This window comes from Myripristis murdjan, chromosome 12 (genome assembly GCF_902150065.1).
Source record: "Myripristis murdjan chromosome 12, fMyrMur1.1, whole genome shotgun sequence".
Taxonomy (NCBI): domain Eukaryota; kingdom Metazoa; phylum Chordata; class Actinopteri; order Holocentriformes; family Holocentridae; genus Myripristis; species Myripristis murdjan.
Window position 1 is genome coordinate 30,486,469 of NC_043991.1, and position 26,141 is coordinate 30,512,609.

The window sequence follows — 26,141 nt, forward strand, 5'->3', positions numbered from 1 at the left end:
TGAAACAAGAGACAATTGTCTAAAAACAAGTTACTTCTGAGGTGATCATGTCTTATTTTAAGTGTAATGAGATATTTTGACTAGAAATAAGACATTTTTGACTTGAAATAAGACAAATAATCTTGGTAAGATTTTGACTTTTTGCAGTGGGTTTTCTGTGGTAGTAGCTATCCTCCACTCCAACCACCGGCACATTAGCACATTTAATTTCGTCCCCCTCTTCCATCTCACCCTCCCTGTGAGCAGAACACTGACAAATTGGCTTGAACCAGCGAACATTTACACACAATCGACGCCATTAAATTCTCCCGTCCTCCCTCTCCTCGTGTCACTTCTCAGAGATGAACGTTTAAAGCGGCTGGTGAGAATTTGTGTGTGTGTGTGTCTTGCAAAGTGTGCGCTTTTCACACACACAAGATGCTGGAATCTGCTCTGTTCAAGCGTGGCTATGTAAATGGCTGTTGTGGCTGGGAGGGCGGCGTGTTGTGGCTGGCTGTGTCTGCCTCCTCCTCGCCAGCCCCCCCTCAGTCCATGGGGGGCCATCACTTGCTTTCTGTGGCTGGATGGCTGGGGTAGAGGATGGAGTGGATGGGTGGATAGCTGTAGGGGGTAGTGGGTGGGTTGGACAGGGCGGGGGGGTTTGGGGGCACACATACTTGCTCCTCATTGCCCTTCCATTATATGTGGTTGACCTATTTCACCAGTGAGGGAGGAGTGGAGGAGGAAGCAGGGAGAGGTACAGGGGCAAAATCACAGGCTGACAGAAGTCCCCTGGTGACTAGAGCTGGGTGTGTGATTCCCTAATGCAGCAAGCCCCCCAACATCAGCCACACACACACACACACACACACACACACACAAAACCTCCCTTTAGCACTGCCTTCCCCCCATCTCGCAAAGTGTCATTTCCACTTAACAGGTCCATTAACACAAAAGGTGTGAGGTCTGTGTGTGTGTGTGTGTGTGTGTGTGTGTCTTTATGTTTATGTTTTTGCCACAGCATTCTCAACGGATACACAAATCTTAGTCTTTTCAGTGGCTGAAGAATTAGCATGTTGTACAACAGCAGGCTTATGCAACAGTATGAAGATTTTAAAAAACCCATAAAACCATAAAAGCATATCGAACATTCAAACCAGCATAATAATGGCTGTAAAAATGGATCGAGTTTAAGTTGTGTGCATGCTTGTTTGTGTGGAAGTGTACGGCGGGTCATGTGCATTTCCCTGCGGTGGTGCATGCATGTGTGTGTGTGTGTGCGTGTGCACGTGCATGCTTTGGCCCTCACCCTGAGGGCCAGATATGGAGTCATGTCTATTAGCTGGCTATTGCAGCTGTGGTCTTGTTTTTATTATCCACATCATAATGCTGGTGTGGGCTCCGTTTAATATGTCACCTCCTGCTCTCTCTGCACTGATCCCAAGGCTAAGATTTATGATTCTACATTACATCTGCCTTGTCACATTAATTCAGCCGTCACACACAACCATGCATGTACACACACACACACACACACACACATGCGGCATCAAAGCCTGCATTAGGGCCTACACCCATATATGACAAGAGATATTATAGTGTATTAAGGCATACGGTAAATCTTGATCCCCTCATTTCCCATCGAATCTCATGTGAGGTCTTTAGCAGATGACTGCAGGTGTAGTCAGCTCCGCGGCAAGGATGGGGACACAGGGGAACGGGCTTTTTATCCTCCAGTCCTGGAGAGAGAGAAATGCGAGAAGAAAGGGAATTTCTTAAAGCGCTGGTTGCCTTTTTGTTGTTTCTCATCCAGCAATCTGACTGAAGATAGGGAGGGAGCAGAATGTAGAAGGTTGATATGTACATGGATGCTGTGTGTGTGTGTGTGTGTGTCTCTCTCTCTCTCTCCCTCTCCCTCTCCCAGGGGGAATAAGCAGGCAGCCAGACTCGGTGACAGACATGGAGAGTAGACTGTGCTCTGGGGATTGTGTCTCTCACATTGTGACACTTCCAGTCTTTAGTGTCCTCAGCTCAAGTGCTGCCAGGCATTTTGTGGGAGGAGGGTTGGACCTCTGAGTGCTTTAGGACGTATCTGTGCGAGGTGTGCATGTGTCCCCTCTGTGTGTATGTCTCCCTGTGTGTCCTTACGGGTGAAGTGTGTGTTTCATGTCCGTTGGATTGCAGGGTGGTAGAGGACAGTAATGGGTTACATGCAATGTTGTTAACTGGTTAAATTACAAAATAAATCGTGATCCAATACTGCAACTGAGAATTTATTATTATTATTATTATTGTTATTATTATTATTAGTATTACAGTTGTCCCTCGCTATAACGCGGTTCACCTTTCGCGGCCTCGCAGTTTCGCGGATTTTTTTTTAGCGCAATTTTGCATGCTTTTTTTTTTTTTTTTTTTTTTTAAACAGCGCATTGTGTTCCGCGTCCCGATTGGCTAAGGGAGAGCCTGCGCATTGTGTTCTGCGTCCTGATTGGCTAAGGGACTGCAGACCATTGTCAATCAGTCTCCTCCGTGCCGTGTCTCCTGTACAGTACAGAATGCGTTCATTCTATAATACTGGACTTATTTTTCTACGAAGGTTTGAACTCTGAGAGTTTAAACAAGAGAGAAAAGTGAGAAAATGTTAATGCCTGTCTGAGAAAAGTGTATAAAGTGTGTAGAGAGGGGTTTTACAGCCTTAAAACATCTAGAATAATTGTAAAAAATAAAGCTGACTACTTCGCGGATTTCACCTATTGTGGATTAATTTTAGAACGTAACTCCCGCGATAAACGAGGGACCACTGTATTATTATTATTATTTGGAATATTTCATTCTGTTTGTATTTTAGCCGTGCAGATGTACCTTGTTTCTGGATTTTTCCAGACAATGCGGGTAGGCAAAGCAGCAAAGACATCAAATGTAACATTACTTTGCTGTGGTGACTGAAATAGTGGCCTTACCTATTAGATTTTTTTTTAAAGGGTCAGTCTGTAACAATAGCTGGGTTTCAGTCACGTGGTTATGATGACGCGCGAAGGGGGCGCGATTTCAGATGGAGGGCAGGAAGTAAAAATGGAGAGAACATCTATGGAGGAAACCGTTGCAGAGAGTCTGTATTGGACGGATTTAGATCCAGTTTCAAGACAAAGATACAAGCAATTAATTAACAAATATGTTGGACGTGACCCGAAGCTCATGAAGATGAGTGAGTTTTCGACAGAACTTAAAGATTTGCCGACAATCAAGGCTGTTGATATCACAAACTGTCTGGACCTTCAGACATCATACTACACCAGACAGCAGATGAAAGCCTATAAAAGTCTGGAGGCATAGAACTGTTTCGTCAGCGGGTGGGTCCACAACCTCGGTACCAAACGGCTCCACCATGATTATCGTTTGGTCTTCGCCAGGGTGACTGTTTGCTCTTATATTGTTTTATGTGGTAAGATGCTAGCAGCTAGCAGCGGCTATAATGTCAACAAACATGCAACACATCTTAACGATAACATTAGCCTGACAGTCGTTTTAGTTCTTTGGTAACCGAGGTTGACCGTCGGAGTCTACCGACTCAACGTCACCCAAAGCGCTAGGGCAGCCTAAAAAGACCCAATGAAGTCCATATTAGACTACCGGTAACTTAATAATCATTACTAAGTAAATGAGCATTTAACGACAACATAGTGCTATATAAACACAGCCACAAAAACCAAGTTAGCTAGCTAACATACCTCTGACGAAGTGGTCGCTGCAGACACGGGCGTTAGCAGACTCTGCTCCTCCCGACCGCAGACGGAGATTTAAAATCCACTTTTTACCGCGTTGTTCTGTGAGCTTTTTACATTTCTCACCTTTGTGAACGACAGTCTTTGGTACTCTATAAAACCCCTTTTCCTTTTCTCGGTTAGAACGTTTGGAGCAGCCGTAAACTACACAAAACATGGGCATTTTTTCAGACAGCAGATCCTCAGTAATAGGTTGCTTTCACATGACGTCACATTGCTGCATCATGAGAGCACGAAATTCAGATGGAGGGCAGGAACTGAAGTAGCTTAATTACTGAGGACCTGCTGTCTGAAAAAATGCCCATGTTTTGTGTAGTTTACGGCTGCTCCAAACGTTCTAACCGAGAAAAGGAAAAGGGGTTTTATAGCGTACCAAAGATTGACGTTCACAAAGGTGAGAAATGTAAAAAGCTCACAGAACAACGCCGTAAAAAGTGGATTTTAAATCTACGTCTGGAGGAGCAGAGTCTGCTAATGCCCGTGTCTGCAGCGACCACTTCGTCAGAGGTATGTTAGCTAGCTAACTTGGTTTTTGTGGCTGTGTTTATGTAGCACTATGTTGTCATTTAATGCTCATTTACTTAGTAATGATTATTAAGTTAGCGGTAGTCGTTGGGTGACGTTGAGTCGGTAGACTCCGACAGTCAACCTCGGTTACCAAAAAACTAAAACGCCTGTCAGGCTAACGTCGTCGTTAAGATGTGTTGCATGTTTGTTGACATTATAGCCGCTCCTGCTAGCTGCTAGCATCTTACCACATAAAACAATATAAGAACAAACACTCACCCTGGCGAAGACCAAATGATAATCATCGTGGAGCCGTTTGGTACCGAGGTTGTGGGCCCACCCGCTGACAAAAAAAGTTCTATGCCTCCAGACTTTTCTAGGCTTTCATCTGCTGTCTGGTGTAGTGTGATGTCTGAAGGACCAGATAGTTTGTGATATCAACAGCCTTGATTGTCGGCAAATCTTTAAGTTCTGTCGAAAACTCACTCATCTTCATGAGCTTCGGGTCACGTCCAACATATTTGTTAATTAATTGCTTGTATCTTTGTCTTGAAACTGGATCTAAATCCGTCCAATACAGACTCTCTGCAACGGTTTCCTCCATAGATGTTCTCCCCAGTTTTACTTCCTGCCCTCCATCTGAAATCGCGCCGCCTTCGCGCGTCATCATAACCACGTGACTGAAACCCAGCTATTAAGCTACTTCAGTTCCTGCCCTCCATCTGAATTTGGCGCTCTCACGATGCAGCAATGTGACGTCACATGAAAGCAAGCTATTCCATTTGAAAAGTAACCCTCCCAGCCCTGGCAGGGGGTGGCCTCCTCCCCTGCACGTCAGTCTGCTCTCCACTGAGCAGGGCTGACTGCAGGATTGACCGGCTAATTGCCTCGCCTCGCTGTTGTTTGGTTTGGCAATTATCATAGTTGTCATCTATTTATCTATTCATCGTCATGCCTCCATGTTTAACAGGTGTACGAAATGCCCTCTCAAGCTTTGCCTTTGTGTGTGAGAATTGAAGAAGTGGGGTGGGTGGGAGGGGTGTGTGTGTGGGGGGGGTGCAATTATAGAGTGAATCAACTGGAAGAAGGCAGTCAGATTTGGTAGGCTGATGAAAAGGATTCTTTTTTTTTTTTTTTTTTTTTTTTTTTAATCTGTGTGTGTTTGTGTGATGCTGCCTCTGCCGGTGTCACCGCATTGTGCAGCCTTGCATAAGTAAGGCTGCTGAGTGGATAAACAGCCGCGCTCCACTGACACTCATGTCCTCTCAGGGTTCTTATTGATGCCCAGAGTGAATTGGTCATCGTCAGTTTCCTCTGATATTCATCCCTCCTTTGCAAATCTGGCCTGGCCGTGGTGAATACTAAAGATGAACCGGCGTGAGGACAGAGGAGATTTTTTTCTCCCTCTCTCACGCTCTCAGAATCTCTCTCTTTGTCTGCCTCTGTCTTTTCGGGATGTTTCGGATCTGAGACGGTAATATAAATAGTTTAATTACAGCACTCAGACAAGACAGTCGCACTCATCAGAAAGAGTGAGTCAACAGTCCCGGTGAACCATTATTGAAGCTTTTTTTTTTTCTTTTTTCAAAGGAGACATATAAGTCTTCTTCTCGGAGGACTTGTAGTTTCTTGTTTCTGCACTAGGATGTTTGATTTTGATGCAGGATTTCAAGGAACTTATCACGGAGTTTTTTCTTCTTCTTTTTTTTTTTTTTTTTTTTGCTTTTCTTCTCTAGCCAAGTATGAAAAAAAATATTCCTGATGAGCATGTCAAATATGTCCACTGATGAATTCCAATGATTAGCAGCACACAGTGGCATTTCCCTAAATGTCACCATCAAGTTTCAAGTTTGCACTTTAGTAACTGATTGGGATCATAGTTTGGGGAAACGTCGTCCTCCTGCGTGTTTGGTATTCCAGTCCTTTGGCCTTTCACTGGTGGCGGGACAGGGCTGCCCGCTGTTCTGGCCCAATTAGCCAAAGTAGAGGCGCTGCATCATGCTAGTGGGCACAGTGAGGGGTCAGAGAGTACGGCATGTCTCTTCTGACAGGCACTCCTCTGCTCCACGGCCCATGGTCCGTGTGAGGTAGGGTGATGGCCCCGTCTGGAATTGGGCACCCAGGGGTGTGAGATGTGACAAGCGAGTAAGCACGCCGGTTTGTGCAAAGAGGACAAGTCATTACGACAGCTAAAGTGAAGTCAAGCCAGAGGCTCCTGCATGCAACTGCAGTGATTGCTTCAAAACAGTGTTAAAGTGTTTGTGCATCAATGAGTATCTGTGTGCACGTGTGTGTGTGGAAGGCAGGGGAGCATGACGCATATTGCTATTGACAGCTGTCACTGAGGCCATGAAGCATAAAGATAGCAAACATCAAACCTGCATCAAGGTCTGGAGTTAATTGGGGTTCATATTGGTGCTGGCTGTGTTCGGACCCCTGTTGTATCTCTTTGGAAGGTGTTACATCGGCCCCCCATTGCCTCCGTGCTCCGCTCTCCTCTCTCATCTTTCCCCCTGGAACCTCTCTCCCTCGCCCTGCTCAGAGAGCGATGTCAGCGCCGCGCCGCACCACACCACACCGTAAATTAGTCCCGGGTGGTGACATGGTGCTTGCTGGGTAATTTGGACAATGGGGCGTTTGACAGCTCACCCATCACGGCTACAGCGCCCCGGGGAGCCACTACTCCTCCTGAGCTTTTCTCTCTCCTCACACTCTCCTCTCCTCCCTCGGCGCTGATGGAGTGACTCTCTAAGTAGCAGCATCATTCTCCAATCAACCACCAAAATGGCTTTTCATCCAGGAGGCAGCAATCCGAGGGGAGGGCAAGGAGAGAGGACGGGAATATACAAAGAGAGCCGAGCAAAAATACAGCTGTTGGAGACTGAGAAGAAAAACTTTACTTTAGAATAGTAAAGAGATTGAGAGCACAGTTTTGTGAATAAGAAGTGAGATGAAATAGTGATATGCAACATGGGAAAACATTAAAAATAAAAACGATAGTCTTTTCCTTTTCTGTACATCTAAAAGCTAAAACCCAGCTATCTGAAGCCTCTGTTATTCACAAATAACTAATGCACACACACACACACACACGCACAAACCCAGCAAAATGCTGTTTAACTGCTGATGATAAATACTTTCTGTGCACCAAAACAATGTGACGTTCCCCGGTTTGAGCTGAAGAGCCTCCGATCAGTCTTTGAACAAACTTACAAAGCATTTTACAGAAAATATATAATGGCATTTTTTTTCCATCTCTTTCTCTCTGTGCGCAGCGTTTCTTTTCCATCTACTCAGTGACGCTGTTTCCATGGCACCCTGGGAATTAATTTTTCATTTCTGCAGAACCGATGTGAAATCCCATGGCAATAAGGAGAGAATGCGTGGCCTTGCAGCCGTCTCCTGGCACGACGTGTAGATTTGAACCCGCTGAACAGATTTTTCCCTCTCTTGACTGCACCTCCCTCAAATGATCCAGGCGGTGAATAAAGCGCCTTTCCTGATTAGGGGCTGAACAATTAAACGAAATATTATCTATAACGCAGCATTGGCACGTGCAATATCCGAATCGCAGAACCTGCAATTTTCTGATAAAGATCAAAATAGCATTATAAAGGAAGCAATGTGGTGCTACAGGGGTGTCCTCGCCCACAAATTGTATTCTCCTCATAATCACCGCCACCAAAATTGTGAATCATATCACCATTGAAATATCTGTCAAAATTGCAATCTGATATCTTCACCGTGTCACTCAGCCGTTGTCCTAAAGCTCAGATTAGTCCCAAGCAGGGCCACACTGCAAAAACGGAAAATCTTACCAAGATTATTTGTCTTATTTCAAGTCAAAAATATCTTATTTCTAGTCAAAATATCTCATTACACTTAAAATAAGACATGATCACCTCAGAAGTAACTTGTTTTTAGACAATTGTCTCTTGTTTCACGTGAAAATTCACTTGAAATAAGTGAAAATTTACTTGTTTCATTGGCAAAATTTGCCAGTGGAAAAAGTGAAAATTAGCTAGAAACAAGAAACAAATTTTGCCAAATTTTCACTTGAAACAAGAGACAATTGTCCAAAAACAAGTTACTTCTGAGGTGATCATGTCTTATTTTAAGTGTCATGAGATATTTTGACTAGTAATAAGACATTTTTGACTTGAAATAAGACAAATAATCTTGGTAGGATTTTGATATTGGCATGGAAGAGCAACAGTTTCAATTCCCATCCCGCACTATCCTCCTGTCTCTGTGTGTGTGTGTGTGTGCCTTTTAGGAAGATCACTCAGCCATCTCTTTAGTCATCGCAGCCGCTCTGTTATTTCCTTTCCTGTTCACTTCTGGTTAGCCTGTTATCGCGCTGCAGTGACCTTGCCATTTCCTGACACTGCGATGTGACTGGACAGACTGTGGCCAAGGCCTAGCATGACCCTGGCACCTACCAACTGCCCACCGCTGGGGCCAAGACCAGAGAAGACTGAGTGAAGGTCAGAGTCAAGGACCAAAGAAAGCATGCAAACAGCGTCTGTCAGAAAGCCGTGAGAAAAAAGAGCGGAGAAAAAAATAAACACAGGAGGAATGGGGGTTGTGCTCTGAGCTTGATTACACAGCGTGATGACTGCTTTTATGTAGTGCATTTTTCCGATTAGGCCCTCCTCTTCGCTGTTTACATTATAACCTCAGGGCATCAATGAGCAAGATATAGGAAAAGCAAGGGAGAGAGAGAGAGGTATAAACAGGGGGCTGCTTATCTCCTCGATATCCATTTCTTATTAAGCTGATTTTAAATGCTTATCTCCAGGCCCGTTCCTCAGCACCAGAACTGTTTTCTGTCGAGCCACGCGCTCACACCTTGCCGCAGTGGGCTAAATCAATTTGTGCAGATTCGGTTTTCCAATTACATTACTTAGTCTGGTAAAGATAAGACACATGAATTGGCCTTCGCTAAAATGCCCCGATTGAATTATTAATTTGGCTTATTTGACTCGGTGTGTAGTCTCTCCAGGTTGTTGTCTGTAATGGGATGACCAGGGGCTGTGAGCTGATTGGGGAAGTGCCCCGCGTTAACGAGAGAGCCTCCTCAGTCTTACATTTGGAAAGGGTTGATATGGCTTACTTCTCTCTTGACTTCCCCTGCCCTCCTGCAACCGTGAGATGGCAGGACTCCCTGAAGATGAAATATGAGCGTGTTTAGCACTCCTCAAAGGAAAGGCCCAGATAGGACAAGACAGGGGAGGAGGGGGGTCACTGGCCCCTAACACTAATCAATAAGTACCTACTGCAGCCAAACGTTAAAGGGGACTCGACAGACAAAGTGTGTATACAGAGCATTGAGCTGCACTGCAAAAAGTCAAAATCTTACCAAGAGTATTTGTCTTATTTCAAGTCAAAATGTCTTATTTCTAGTCAAAATATCTCATTACACTTAAAATAAGACATGATCACCTCAGAAATTACTGGTCTTTAGACAATTTTCACCTGTTTCAAGTGAAAATTTACTTGAAACAAGTTAAAATTTGCTAGAAACAAGAAACATATTCTGCCAATGGAACAAGCAAATTTTTACTTGTGACACAAGTGAACAAGCAAATTTTTACTTGTGACACAAGTGAACAAGTAAAAATTTGCTTGTTCCATTGGCAGAATATGTTTCAAGCAAATTTTAACTTGTTTCAAGTAAATTTTCACTTGAAACAAGTGAAAATTGTCTAAAGACAAGTTATTTCTGAGGTGATCATGTCTTATTTTAAGTGTAATGAGATATTTTGACTAGAAATAAGACATTTTTACTTGAAATAAGCCAGCACTCATTTATTCCATTTTGTTTATGGTTAGCATCTAAAGTATTTTACATTTAAAACACTAGCCATATACATTGATTTGAGCCAGTGACGTCTATGGATCTTTACTTAATCCAATACTAACAAGTATCGACTGGAGAGTCTTTACCATTGATTTATGTTCACTCAATATAATGGGGAGGTGTGCTCCCAGCACATTCATAGGTAGATCTGATCGACAGTCTATTTATCCTGCTTCAATTGACATGACAGCAGAGTGGTTTGTTATTCTGCTTGACCACTCAGCTGTAAACCACCTCACGTCCCACCCCACTGTGGCATAGCAAGAGATTGCTTAGTAAAACTCCCTGTTGTCTGTCTCTTCAGCCAAGCACTCATCGTCCTCATGCTGCATCCGGGAGAGAAGTGGACAAGCTGGATGAGCAGGGGGACGAGAGGAGAGAATCGAGAGAAAAGTGAATCGGAGAGGGCAAGAGAGGATGAGAGGAGAGAGGGTTTATAGGGAAGGAGAGGAGAGGACGGTGGGGAATAAACAAGAGGAATGAAGAGGGAGAAGATTTATGCCGGCGCTCATCCTTGTTCATGCTTGACTCTCCTCTGATGGAAGGGAAACATTGGCCCCATTGATACAGTGCTTTCCTTGGGACAATAAATCTGCTTGAGCACAGATAGAATAGAGCTTATCTTGCGCAGTGGTGTCAGAGCCCGGCACTCACTGGCTGATATCACAGACACACACACACTGAGACAATATATAAGAAATACCATCTCACAAATATGCCTCACTGACATATACAGGAAAACAGGCAAATAGAGTAGATACTGTATACTGTATACTACAGAAACACTGTATACAGTAAATACTGTATGTGTACTGTCAGTCTATCTATCTAGGGTTTGCCATGTTTCTACAGTTACCTATCAATAATATTAATATTGATTTCCAAGCTGCATTCATTAATTAACAATGTAGATGTTGTGCCATAGCCACTGACATCTCTGTCATAGCCAGAAACAGCTAGAAATGTGCTGTCAGTGAACAATATCAGGATATATCCCCCAAACGACCTGAAACCTTAATGACATCTCGTCACTCTGTACCTTCAATAGAGTGATGCCATATGCACAACTTCTTCTGGTTCCACAAAGAACCTTTCAGAAACAATAATCATTTCCTCAAATGATTCAAAGACCCATCAAAAAGTTATTTCTGGTTAAAGCTCTTGGAAGAGAGCTGTCAATAACTGTTGAGCCAATTGGTTAAACATAGAATTGATCCACTAAATGAATCAGTTCTTTAGTAGGTAATTGTTCTTCATGGAAGTGCACAGTCATAGAGAACTATTTTAGAACCCTTGTCTCCTGTGTGTAAAGAGATAATTCGACCATCCTAACCTACAAAGCAAAGCATCTGACACCACCTCTCACTGATATTTTTGCATTCATTTTGGCCTGATGGTGGCGCTAGAGGAAAGGTCATGGGGTCACCAGATTCAATAGGCTTATTCCTCTAAGGGCTGTGAATGAGAACAGCAATGCTGAAAAGATTTGAATAAAAACTGTTGGACTTATCGTGCACAGCTAGGGCCTGCAGCAGTGGTGTTGGTGGTTGTGGCAAATCCATATTATCCCCAAACTGTTTTTTTTTTTTCAGAGATGTAATTACTTACAGAAATAAATGACTTTAGATGATTGATTGGATTGGGTGAAACTAAATACACTTCAAACCTCAAAGTGATGTGGTGCTGTGGTGTTTTTGAAGGGAATCACTGAACCCAATATTTAAATTCATGCGTTGACTCAGCCCCTATAGGTTGAAAATCAGAGAGCTACTTGTGATTTTGCACCAGTCTCAAGTTTGACGCTTGTTTGACTTCTGCCGTACCACCTGGTGTAGAAGCACAAACTTGAATTCCCTTGTGCATGGCTCTTTGGGTTCTGCATGACCCAGACAGTACATACTGTAATTCCCCTAAGCACTGCACATGGCAAAAAGCATTACCCAGGCATGAGTGAACAAATGAACAAACAGTGAAATGCACACACAAAAGCCCTGCTCTTATAGTGACGCTTCCTCTAAGCGAACAGCCTTGCACACATCGCTGTCTAGTGACTTATACTATTCTTTAACTGTATGGTCGTGTTTCTCATCTCTATTAAAAGTATTAAAATATACAGTTTCAAACTTCTTATGCTAAAGTGAACTGTGAACCAAGCAGAGGCCAGTTAAAGAGCAGCTCCTGAAATCATGCCAGTCTCACCTTGGCCTGATTTTTTTTAATGCACTGTGGCTGCCATTGTTCCCAGTACAATGAAAAATGTATGATGATTCATGATGATAGGAATCTTCCTTGTTTTATTTATTTATTCTTAATTCATAGACTTGCTGGCAATCAGTAAAACATGAACGCTTAAAATCTGAATTACCAAGACAGAACGCGGCTTTTCCGCACACAGGTGCACAGGTATCTCTGGTTCAGTGAATCTCTTGTAACTTACTTCTTTATTTATTTCTAATAAAACAAGTAAATAATTAAATTACACAAGCTAAAGTGACTGCTCGACTCAAAGAATCTCATTTGACTGAGTGGGCCTGTGATAGATGATTTGATTAATGGGGGGCAGCCCTCAAAAAAATCATTCATGTCAGTATTGATGGTCCATGGACAGCGCAGTGTCAGGGCTGCTGCTCTTATAAGATCAGTTGGATTATGATTCTGCAGAGGGAGTAACTAGTGACTCCTCACAAAGGAGTAAATTACATCATAGTGTATTTAAGCCGCATTTACTGCACAATGCTGCACATAGCCAGCCAGTGCTCCTTACAGCCTGTCACTGTGCCCCTGTTGTGCCTTAGATATGCTAGGCTGATATTCAACCACTAGACAACATTAAAGCCAAGTGTTGCCAATAGAAACCTGGAGGAGAAACAAGGCACACTTGCAGGAAACCTTGGCTAATTGGACAAGTCATTTGGATTTGGGCGATAGCACGCTGTATACCACAGAGGTTTCTGCTGCATGAACCAAAGTGCCACAGGGTGCACACTCTAACCCCATATGTTTGAAGTGAGTGTGTGTGTGTGTGTGTGCGCGTGTGTGTTTTGAGTGGGTTGGGGGTGTTGTGTGCCTGCCTCTGTAGCAGTGTGTGTATTTATGGAAAACTAACGGCGTTTTTTTTATGTCAAACGGCAAATATCTCTTGCCTTCCTCTGGATGTGCTTTTATATTAGGACCTGGTGTATGTTTTATCTCTGAGTGTGCACTTTAATATGGACCTGTCTCAGTGTTATGGGGCCGATCTGGCTTTAATTTGCTCCTGTCCCAGCTTGCAACCAATCCTTGGTATTGCTGCATTCACACGGTGGTGTCTGCTCAGGCTAAACTGCTAGGAAGCTGACTCCTCTGAACCAAGATATACACAGCTGCTTCTACATGACGTGGGTTATACTGTCTTTGAATTCAATCTAAATATTACTTTATGCTGCCTTTCTTGCAGAATGTTCAGATTTAACATGTATAACCTGATGCATCCACTGGCAGTGCAAGACAACAAACACACTGATTGATTATTTTTCCTTTGGTATCATATACGTTTTCCTTCCAAACTTTTTTTTTTTTGTAGTTGCGATATGGAACTGATATAAAATTCAACTAATATTCAATTTGAGTCTTAAAATATTCAGTAATAAGACTTACAGTATGAATTAGGAAAACTCACCCCAATTACGGAGCAAAATACGATTTGAATAAAAGTGCTGCGAGGACATATTTCATTAAAATTTAAACGCTCAATATGGAGGCAATTTAGAAATTTTCTGATTAAAATCAAGCCATGGAATTACAAATGCGTGGGAAAATCCATATTGCATATCAAACAGAGGAGGCCTATGCATCTGTGAAAGGAATATCATGACGCCAAATGAGAGTGAAAATAAAACTATTTCAAAGTGCGTTACTTTTTTTCAGTGTACAGTATCACTGTATCATTGTATCAGCATATCACTGTACTGACTAGTGTTGTATTACATTCTGCATGTGTTTAAAAGCTGTTAGGGCCTCAGATTACTGCGTGTATATGTAGTTTTGTATACACATGGCTTTATTAATTCACAATGACCCTGTCATCTTGAATGTGGACAAGCCTGAACTCCTGGACTACATCGTTTCCAATGAACTGTTTTCTCCGACAGCCATTCTGGAGCGGTGAAAGGAATGACATCGTTCACTGTCTTCCCAATGCATTTGAATGCAGGGCGAGAGAAAAAGTAGCGTTTCTCTCCGAGCTTTAAGCTTCTTGTTGCTCAATATTCCATTCACCAGAGGAAAGGGTGAGGCGGTTGGGGTGCGAGGGGGGGTGATTGGTACGAGTCAGGGTCTTTCATTTTGTCATGTGGTTTCTTCTTTTTCATTTCTGGGCTGATTTTCACCTGAGGGCTAGTTCCATTCTCTTGAATTTATTATTTCTTGCACTGAGGAAGTTGATGAATTCGAATATCTGTAAGTGCGTTTGCGTGCGCCTGCGTGCATTAATGTGTGTGTGTGTGTGTGTGTGAGCGCATGTGTTGGAGCATGTGAGTGTGTGTTTTTGTGTGAGGGAGCCATGCTTTCATGCCCGTTTCAGATCTCTCTGCCTCAGAGTTCGGCAGAGCGAAGGGAGCCAGGAGGGAGGGAGAGCGATGGAGAGATAATGGGAATAGAGGGTGAAAGAAGGCTAACACAATCTTTAATGAGTTTCCATGGCTCTCTGTGCCTGTTTCTGGGTCAGGGTCCCTGGGTGTGGGTGGACTATGGAGCAGAGCAGAGCAGACTACGACAAATTCTGCTGGGACCGACTTCAGCGTTAAAGAGTCATCACCTACATGAAGGGCGAGGGGAATTGCTCCAAAATATTTACAAGTTCATTTCATGTTTAACCAACAGAACATATGCAGCGGATCAAACAGCAAAATCCTGTGTGGTTTATCACGCCCAGACCCTCATGCACACACATACACACCTGTGTGGAAGGGACTTCAAAAAGTCAAAGTTGAGCTGAGCAATATGTCCAGAAATAAAATCTCAGTATTTTCAATCTAGATTTTTCTTGGTTTTCACAAACTACAATAACTAACTGATGGGAATCGTAGCAGACATGATCATGTCACTGGTGATTGACACATGCATTTCTGGGCGTGCACGCTCTGTAGAGGAGTGGATTGTTGTGCTCAGCTGTTTTTATAACGTAATAACACACATAGTCAAAATCTTGATTTTATGGCTGTTTTTTGCATCGAACATAAATCTAAATGAATTAGTTTAATTGATTTATTCCCAACCCTAAGTAAGAGGTCGCTAGAGGTCCTCCTCCCTCAATTAGCAGCAGCCGAGGAAAGAAGGGATCACGGTGCATATTTCCACACATTCACATGCGTTTCCGTCCACACTGCACAGCAAAGCCCTTCTCCCACAGGGTGATGATGGCTTTAGTCGTTTTCTGACACTCCGTGCCCCTTTTATTTCCAAGCAGTCAACTTCAATCTGTGGCAGGTATGGATGCAGGAAGAGGTAACATTAGAAAGACATCATGCCAAGATATGCCCTAAGCCGAGGCATTATTTACTGCTCCCGCGGCATCCAGGAGGCAACCTCTATCAGACAACAAGGCTCCAGCGTGTCCACACAGGGGAGGGAGACGGCAGATAGAAGGACATGGAAGAATTACTGATGGGCTGATAAACTCTTTTGTTATCTGAACAGTCTGCCTTCCTATTTCTGTCCTCCTGTGTTCTGTTTCTATCTGTCTGCCCACCTCCATTTAGTTGTCTCAATCTCTGTCTGTCTGGCTGGCTTAATGTCTGTCTCTCTCTCTCTCTCTCTCTCCTCCCTCACCTTCTGTTTCTCACTGGATCTCTGTCTCTATTACTCTGGGTTCTTTCTTTCACACTTGTGAATAATTGATGCCTACCGGTTCGATGGTAAGAATAGAACAGTTCTGGAGGTGACAAATGGGGTTGCGAATAGGCTTCATCCTCCGCTCTTCAAAGAGTTCGAAAGTTAGCTGTGCTTGCTTGTGGGCGTGTATGCCCATTCATTTATGTGCTTGTGATCTTTTGTGCCTCTGTGAGCATTTGTGTGTGTACATGTGTGTTTATATGTGTGTGTCTGTGTTGTGTGTGTGTGTGTGTGATTTAAGACAGGGAGATGAAAGCGAGTTGTAATTACAGGGAAGCGTATCTGTCTACTGCAGAAGTATCCGAGGAATGGCACAAACTGGGCCAAAAGCCTGAGGTCATTAGATCTGCTGCATGTGTGCATGCATGTGTGTGTGTGCGTGTGTGTGTGTGAGAGAGAGAGAGGGAGAAGCAGAGAGAGACAGAGAGAGTGTATGGGAGACAGAGAGAGAGAGATCAGCTTATTACTTCAGCTCCTCAGAGTCAACCTCTGAACTCTGCTTCTCATTACTGGCTCCCCCTCTCTCTCCTTTCTCAGCAGTAGCTGGCTGTGGTTAGACCGAGCAGAGCCCAGTTTTTTTGGAAATCCATCCTGCCTTGCTGCCTGAGAGGAATCCCAGAATTTCCTGAGCTCTAAAATACACTTGTGTAAACATTCCAAAATATCAAATGATAGGGGTTTTACTGTGTGCTATGCGAGTGGATAATCCTGTGCAAAGACCTTGGTTATAACGCACTATCCCACTGTCTCTTCTCCGCTTTCCTTCCCCTCCCTACCCATCCTTCCTTTCTCTCTACTTCTTTCTGGGCTTTCTATATCTGTTCTCTCCCTTCTTCCTTCCTGTCTCCTTTTTTCCTTTCTTTTGCTCCCCCCTCACATCTTCCATCTTCCATCTTCCATCTTTTTCCAGTTGAGGATGACTTCCTGGGACTCGGGGAGCTGCCGGAAACCTTCCCTTCCGACCCCCCGGAGCCGCTGCCCGTGTTCTTGATGGAGCCGGAGGAGGCCTACATAGTGAAGAACAAGCCGGTCAACTTGTACTGTAAGGCCACGCCCGCCACCCAGATCTACTTCAAGTGCAACAGCGAGTGGGTGCACCAGAAGGAGCACACGGTGGAGGAGAGAGTCGATGAAAACTCGGGTCAGTGGCTGTGTCAGCTTGATACACATTTGAGAATTTCACTACCACACGTGCACACACACACACACACACACACACACACACACACACACATGCACCCAGAAGAGATGAGAGCCATTGGACTATAGCTGCTTATCTGCTTATCAGCTTTATTTACACAAAGCAAAGACACAGAGAGTATAAATCACATGCATGTGCACGCGCGCGCACGCACACACATACACACACACACACACACTGGCTTGAGTGTTAGCTGTGGCTATTCTCTTGTAACGCCCTGCTCTTTTTTTCCTTCTGTATAATGTCCCAAAATCGAGTAAGGTTACATGCATTGGATTACCCTCTGGTTTTTTTGAAAAAAAAAATCAAGATGATGAATTATTCATTAAAGACTTTTTATGATGTTATGTCCCTTTACACTCCACTGAAAAATACGAGCCCATACACAGCCCAGAATAAAGATGGTGCTGCTTCTTCACATAGCCACATTTATTTCATACTTAACAAAGGCCCAAAGGATTGACTTGTTGACAAACACGGGCAAAAAGCACAGCGGTGTCAGCGGATTGGCTCTCATTGCGTATGGAGACTGTACATCATTAGGTTTGAATAATAAATAATCATACATGTCTGCTTCTCGCACTCGTCAGTCTTTCCCCAGCCTGCTCCCTGGCTGCTGTGGGAATTCAGTTTGACTTAAGCCCTTTTGTGCAGAGAGCCCCCTCCCAGCCTCATATTAGAACCTGCATTATGCAGGCAGACACAGGATCAGTTTGAGGCAAACTTTGAACTGACGCAGACCAAGGCCAGGCCTACAACGGTGTATTAGGAAAAAAATATGGAGCTGGGGAAGAGGGAGGGTCATATTCTGAGAAAAAACTTGAAACGTTGATGTTGTAAAGTCACAAATTAACAAGAAAAGAATATTTTTTCTTATCCGTGTTTTTTGGTCAAGGAATTGCATTGCTTGACTCTGCTGGCACTCGCCGTGTCTCAGGCCTGCAGCTGATGACCTCATCAAATTCTACTCTGACATGGGATTCAGGAACAAGGAAATCCTGCTGATTTTAGCTCAGAATCACTATATTGTTTTCTTCTGAATCGGCCCAAGTCACAGCAACGTCTCTTCAAAGTCCAGATGCTGAGGAGTGGATTGAGATTCTGGGCTCAAAGCACCAGGATTTCCTTCTTACTAAATCCCACAGTAGAAGAAAAGCTACTTTTCTAAGTTTTTGTCTCGTAAAATTTGTGACTTATAATAGAATTTTTTTCTTTCCCATAAATGACTTTAATCTCAGAATTTCTGATCTTTTTGTGACTTTATAATCTAAAATTGTAATCTGTAATTATAATTTTTAAGTTTTCTTCTCATACATTTTTGAGTTATTTTTTTCCCCATAAACTTACCTAATCTAGAACGTTCTGTTTGCCTGTGTGCTCGATTAAAAAGGAGTAACATCCCCTTACTGTCCTCAGCATCTCAATGAGGGAGTGTGGACCCAGACACACTTTCCCTTTCACTTGACATTTATTAACACTGCTACTTATGTAGTGAGTGTGTGTGTGTGTGTGTGTGTGTGTGAGCATCGACAGGCTTGAGTGAAGCTCCAGCATGGCTGTTTTTTAGCTGAATTCAGCCCCTGCAGGCACCAGAGCCATTACACACGACAGCCCAACACTGATTGGCTACATTCAGCTGCCGTAGTTTGAAATTGAGCTCTTTCTGTTGCCACAGGTACCAGGCACAGCACATTTGCCCTTTTTATCCCACTGCTTTGCTGCACACGTCTACACACACAGGCACGCAACAGTTGCACCCTCACTCTAATGTTAACATTTAGGCGCGCAGTTGCGCACACACACACACACACACACACACACACACACACACTCACACATATACACATGCGTTTAATTCCTCAGACATTGATTGGGCACACTTAAAGTCAAACACAAAATAATATCGTATAGAAATTATTACTGATCCCCAAGGAGCAAATTGGATCAGCTACGGTTGTTTCTCAAGAGAAGAATTAAATTATTAGAAATAGAAATTTGTGCCTTAGAAATTTGTAAAATATTATGTGCATTATATGCATTAATCCTATAATATATTACAACAATTAATACAGAAATGAGTTATATATGTAAATTCCCCACTCGCCCCACTGGACGTCTTGATGTTGTTCCTGGACTCTGCTGGAGCCGCTCTCCCAGTCTGGGGCTCACAGCCCTGAGAGCTCCGACCACCAGCAGCACCACTGCTGCCTTCACCCCCACATCTTCTCCAGCTCCTCTCTCAGCACTTTTTTTCCAGCTTCTCGTGTCACTGCTGCCTTCCTCTGCTGTTTGTCGACCACCACCATGTCTGGTTGATCAGCCACCACCAGCTCATCAGTCTGGATCTGGAAGTCCCACAGGATCTTGGCTCTGTCGTTCTCCACCACCTTTGGAGGCGTCTCCCGTTTTGCCCCTGGGACTTCCAGCCCCAGTTCGGCACAGATGTTCCTGTACACTGTGCCAGCCACTTGGTCATGGCGCTCCATGTATGCTGTACCTGTACTGTCTCAGGGGCCCCTCTGCACAGCCTGCACCTGGGGTCCTGCCTGGTATGGTAGACCCTGATCTCTATGGATCTTATTCTAGTGCTGCCATGATCAGTGCCTCTATACCGTCTTTCAGTCCAGCCTTCTCCATCCATCAGTATGTTTTCTCCATACCAGCCACTTCTGCTCTCTGTCGGTGGTACACACCATGCAGGGGCTTGTCCCTCCATGACATGCCTCTTCCTCTTCCTCCTCATTGGGCTTCTGCTGCCTGTTCATTTAGCCGGTCACTGGGGGCCTTCTTTCTGATGTATTCCTGGATCTTCAGCTTGGATGGTGGCTTTGACACTCACCATCACACACACACACACTTCTCGAGTGCTGCTGTCTGCTTCTTGAACCCAAGTTGGAAGATGGTTCCACAGAAGACTAAGAGCTAACCGCTGAAGGCTCTGCCTCCCATTCTACTTTTGGAGACTCTAGGAGACTGTAGTACAAGTTAACCAGCATTTTGGGAGTGCAGTGCTCTAGTGGGGTGGTAAAGGCATTATGAGCTCATTAAGATGAGATGGTGTCTGACCATTAACGGCTTTGTAGGTGAGTTTGATTTTACAGGGAGCCAATGCAAGTAACTCAATTTGTTATAATTCTTTTTCATTGCTATCTTGAGATCCAGCAATTCCTTGTGCAAATCCAATACATTTTTCCAAATTATCGTGCAAAGTAAAGCATCTCTCGTCAGTCTTTCAATATATATATTTAATTCTGACAAGCCCTGTTCTTGTCCTTGTGACTCTTGCTGATATTGTTTTCCATGTGTTCCACTGAGATTTTTAGGAATCGTCACTAACAAAGCTTTTTTATTGTCACAATTTTGAATGTCACACCAAATGACATTGTGTCACACCACAGGATGAAACACACCACACCACAGCTTGTCAGTGCAAAAACAGATTTTTCAGTTCAAGAGAAATCACACAAAATGTGGAACATTGTGCCACTAAACATTTTACAGTAAACATTCATTTATAACAAATTTAAATTCAGTTTTCAGTCCCCCCTTCCTCTACCTTTCTTTTTGTCTTGTTATCCTTTTTCTTTTTTCTGTTTTCTCTCTTTTTTCTGTTCCCTCTCCTACCCTGTCTCCACCCCATTCCTCCTCTCATCTCTCCTCCTCTCCTTTCCTTTCCTTCTCTCCTTTCCTGTCCTCATGTATTTTCTCATCTTCATGTTAATAAATAAGCCATATTTTAAGGTTCATCTGAATTTATCTCAAGGTCAGGTCCATGAGATGTTCTTACTGGACTTGGAGCTTCAGTGGCTTGATTCAGCACATGGAAGGACAAAAAAAAGGACAAAACATACATTAAACTCAGCTATTAGTGATTATTAGTTATAAAATATAAGTATAGCCTGTTAGCTACAATAAATAATTACTATGTCTGTAGGAAAATACAGTTCAGTGTGTCTGTCACACCATATGATGCAGTGTCACACCATATGAGGTTTCATGCACTTAGCACAACACTGGGCCTTGAGGTTATATGCCAGCATGCCAACAGCACACCCACTGCAACATGGGAACTTAGATTTAAATGTAACAGTGACAAAAAGGTCATTTATCTTTGGCATTTTTATATAAAAAGCAACACACCAAAAAACACTGGAAAAGGCTGCTGAAGTGGACTTAGTTTTATGCGGTCACACCATATGAGATTTTTCATGTGAGTGAGGAATTGCATGAATGTTCATGTTCACATAAAATAACAAAGTTGCTGTGCTGTTTGTATGTGTGTGTGTGTGCACTGCAAAAACGCAAAATCTTACCAAGATTATTTGTCTTATTTCAAGTCAAAAATGTCTTATTTCTAGTCAAAATATCTCATTACACTTAAAATAAGACATGATCAGCTCAGAAGTAACTTGTTTTTAGACGATTTTCACTTGTTTCAAGTGAAAATTCACTTGAAACAAGTAAAAATTTGCTTGTTTCATTGGCAAATTTTGCCAGTGGAAAAAAGTGAAAATTCACTTGAAATAAGTGAAAATTAGCTAGAAACAAGAAACAAATTTTGCCAATGAAACAAGCAAATTTTCACTTGTTTCAAGTGAATTTTCACTTGAAACAAGAGACAGTTGTCTAGAAACAAGTTACTTCTGAGGTGATCATGTCTTATTTTAAGTGTAATGAGATATTTTGACTAGTAATAAGACATTTTTGACTTGAAATAAGACAAATAATCTTGGTAAGATTTTGAGTTTTTGCAGTGTGTGTGTGTGTGTGTGTGTTTGTATCTACACATACCCCCTTACATTATAGATGCTGAGCAAACACCACACATGGAACATGACTGAAATCTTTCCAAATCCCAGCATTACAGAAGCAGCAGCCAACAGGGGTAAACAACATACATTTCCAACGTCTTCCAAAAAGCTGGGTGGAGAGGGACCTGAAGCTGCTCTGCAGTGGATGAAGAGAGTGGGTTTTGGAGCTCAGACACTGGGAATAAAGGAAGAGGTTAGGAGGTAACAGCGGCTCTGAGATTTGTTGTCAGAGGGCCTTGTGCTAAAAGCATGGAGCAACCCACACGTCTGTTCTACATAACACACACACACACACACACACACACAGGCATCACTAGAGGCATTCCTCTCTAATTTCCCGAGATTGACAGAAAAGGAACCCATGTACAGTAGAAACTGGGCAGTCTGGTCAATACTACTGATAGTTTAGCCAGACGAAATATAACCTGATACTCACTCTCTCTCTCTCTCTCTCTCTCTCTCTCTCTCTCTCTCTCTCCCTCTTTTAATGTTCTACCTCCCCTGTAGTTTGAATATGAAAGAATATGAAAGAATATGAAAGTATGTTAGGAGACAGAGGATAGAAAACAGGGATTATAGTGTTCTAGAGAGCGCGCACACACACACACACACACACATACAAATACACATGTACACACATACAAACACACATATATACATAGACAGAGCTATACTGATGCTGTTTTTGTGTGTGTGTGTGTGTGTGTGTGTGTGTGTCAGGTCTCTCTGCACTGGAGTACATATCATCAAAGTCTTTCCACCACTCAGAAAGAGAGAGTGTCAAGTACATTTGATCCAGAGTTTCTAAACATAAGGAAGCATCTTTTGTACATTTCCGCTGTGTAGAAGCAAATCACTGGGCTTCCTTATATAAAATCATAAATTAATAAATGTATAATTAACAAAAACACATCCATCAGAAAAAGGAGAGTCTTTAAAGAATTTATAACTACTAGGCAGGTTTAATGTGAGCTAATGCTGGCCGTATTTCCTGCCTTCGTCTCAGGATGAAATAATGGGAATGCACTTGATGTGTGGACGTGCTGACTCAGGGCCAGGCAGCACAAACAGGCCGGGAGGTCGCGACTGTCTGCTGTCTCAAGCAGGCACAAATAAAAATGATGATGGTGCTCTTTGTGAGTTTTTTTTAATCAAATTTGTAGTTTTTGTCCAGCTTTTTGAACAAAAACTTCTGATTTGCAATGTCATAATTAAATAAAGTCATTATCTGACAACAATGACCCAGCAGGTGAAAATAATAATAATCTAATAATAATCAAACCAAGTGGTGTACTTGGCTATAATCATTTTCTGAGTAGCAAGAAGTAATAAATCACAATAAAATGGCTGGTTACAGACATGTTTGTGGAAAAAGAAAATGTTTCCATACTAAGTCAGTTCAAAGTGTGACTTAACACTGTGAGCTAAGACGCGGCGAGTTAAACAGACCCCATCACTCAAATCAAAGCGCACCTCCTCCTCACTCACTACAAGTGGAAGTTACTCAGTCAAATTTTTAATTACGTTAAGGTACAGAAGTACTTGCCTCTAAAAATACTTCTGTATTCAAAAATACATTTTCTTTTTAATATCAGTGCATTACTGTATTATTTGCATAATGGAGTGAGAAAAATGTAAAAAGTAAATAACAAAAAACAAACAAGGAAACAACCCCAAATTAAGCTAACAAAGAAAGAAAGACAGAATGAGAGCAAAGAAAGAAAAAGAAAAAGACCTGAGAATAAGCCATAGCATAATTTTCAATATGTAATTATAATAATCATAAATATAGTTGTCTGGGCATTTGTCCTGTTTGTCCATTTGTGATCATTTTCTAATATCTCTCTCTCTCTCTCTCTCTCTCTCTCTCTCTGGCTCTCATTGTTTTGCAATTCAGTTCAGGTCATTTTCTTTCTTTTTCCTTTTTTCTTTCCTTTTCTTTTCTTTTTTTTTAAGCTAATTTCCATGTCATTTTCTTGCAGCTTTTTTTTTTTCTAATTTCTTGCAAATTTTCACTTCATTTATTGCTAAGTTGCTCATTGCCTTTGCAGAGATGCAGCTTGTTCATGGGGAACATTTGGGTTAGTGGTTTGTGCTTTGGTAACAAAATGGAACGGATGTGTTTTACTTTGAAAGCGGATGTCTTGCTTGTGTTTGTTTCACACAGCTGGATGATGTCTTTCCACTTTTCCATCAAACCCAGCTGAGAGCAGACTGTGATTGGTTTTTCTCCTGTGAGGAACACAGTGTGCAGCCAATCACGTTGTAGAGAATAAAAAAGAGAAAAATCAATAGCTGACTTTGAAGCTGTACTTAAAAGTAATGAGTAACAACAACCTTCACAGAAATGTAATTTCAAAAGTACAATATTTGTCTTTGAAATGTAGTGGACTAAAAGTCATAAGTTTCAAAAAACAACAACAACATAGGGGAGAGTGGGGTAATTTGTGCCAAGGGGCAAGTAGTGCCACCCCTGTTATCTAGAAAACCATAGAAGAAGTTGGTCATGTGACCACATATTTTTGAAGAGGCATCCATTTAACTCATCCTGCAAAGAAGGGAGACACATGGCTTGAGAGGAAAGCACATTCAAGTTCGAAAAAAAAATTTTTGCCCTCCAAAGTAAAATTTCTATGATCAAGGTTTTTTGATTGCTGTGTTTGAACAATTATAGAAAACTTTGAAAACAGTTCACACAGGTTTTAGTACTTTAGTAAGCTACACCATGAGTCTATACAGTTAGCATGATGTTAGCTCAAAACAGCTGGGGGAGGCATTTTTTTCAAAATGGTGGGCTTGGGGTAATTTGTGCCAAAGGGCTTGGGGTAATTTGTGCCAGTGGCACAACTTGTGATTATATACTATATGTTACTTTATTGTATTTTATTGTTATTGTACATTGTCTTCTTACCTTTGATCACTAAAACTATTCAGATTCAGATGAAGATGATTTGCAGGTGCTCATTTTTATTTTGTTCTGGGTATGTGTTCATGTGGCGCTAGGCCCTGTTATAGAAAAGTGGCCTGTGATCTTATTAAAATAATAAATAAATGTTAAATAAATATTTTGTATTGAATTTGTTTTGCTTTTATATAGCATTATCATTTGTGAGATTAAAATGATCTGTTTTACTTCAATTATCAATGGCACAATTTACCCCAGTGTATTCTCTCTAATGGCACAATTTACCCCACACCGGGGGCAAGTTGTGCCACAAAACCACTTTTTTTCTGAAAGCTATATTTCTCAAACAGTTTATATAAGATCCAAAGTGATTGTTCCCAGGGATGCAAAACATCCTAAACTATATGTGCATATTTTAGTTGGAGGCATTACTGTAGTAACCTTTCTTTAAAGGCACTTTAAGTAAAAATTGACACTACTTACCCCACTCTCCCCTACAACAAACTACATCCACTTGAAAAACGTACCTCACTACAGTACTCTAGTAAATGAAGCTCATCCCAGCACCAGTGTCCAGTCCTCTGCTGTGTGCAGCCTCACCTCCTCGTGTGGAGGGCAGCTTATGGTCTCCTGCGCGCAGAGGGGCATTGATCTGAGCAAACGAGCAGCAAATTAATTATAAGTATGCACAGCTCGTGTAATACACACTGGAGACAGCTTGTCACTGTTTCTGAGTTATGAGTGAGAAGATCAAACAGGAGTGCTCCTCATCTGGCCAGATAATCAGGGTACCTCCTCCCCTTCCCGTCTTCAACTCTTGGTGTGATCAATAAAGTTAGCTAGTGCTAACACAAAGGAGCTCGGCTGACTCATGTTAATGACCACATTAATAATGAATCATCTCCAATAAGGTGCCCTACACCGTACGGCTATTAACAGGACATATTGTTGAATCATTTCTGCTGCTAATGGCCGTTTGGAGAGGGCGTGAAGTCGGGCCTGGCTGCTGGCCTTAACACAGTCCACACAAAGAAGTTCACTTGTTTTGCACCTCCTGAATGCCGGTGGAGTAGAATTCGCCCTCCTTTTGGTTTTTGTCATCATTGTAACGCTATACGCCGTGCACTTAGAGCGCCTGGCTGAGCAAACATATGAAGTCACTGGGTGAGGTCAGCAGGCTTAGTTCCTGTGCTGGGGTGATCCCTGCCCCGTCTGATCCGTT

General features: G+C 42.5%; 1 protein-coding gene across 1 annotated transcript in view; it reads left to right on the forward strand.

Moving 5' to 3' along the window:
- Nucleotides 1–26,141, forward strand: part of unc5cb (unc-5 netrin receptor Cb) — a 124,944-nt gene that overhangs the window by 27,209 nt on the left and 71,594 nt on the right. The window contains exon 2 of the mRNA XM_030064819.1: nt 16,913–17,143. Within this exon, the coding sequence (XP_029920679.1) occupies nt 16,913–17,143 (231 nt within the window). The remainder of the gene's footprint in view (nt 1–16,912; nt 17,144–26,141) is intronic.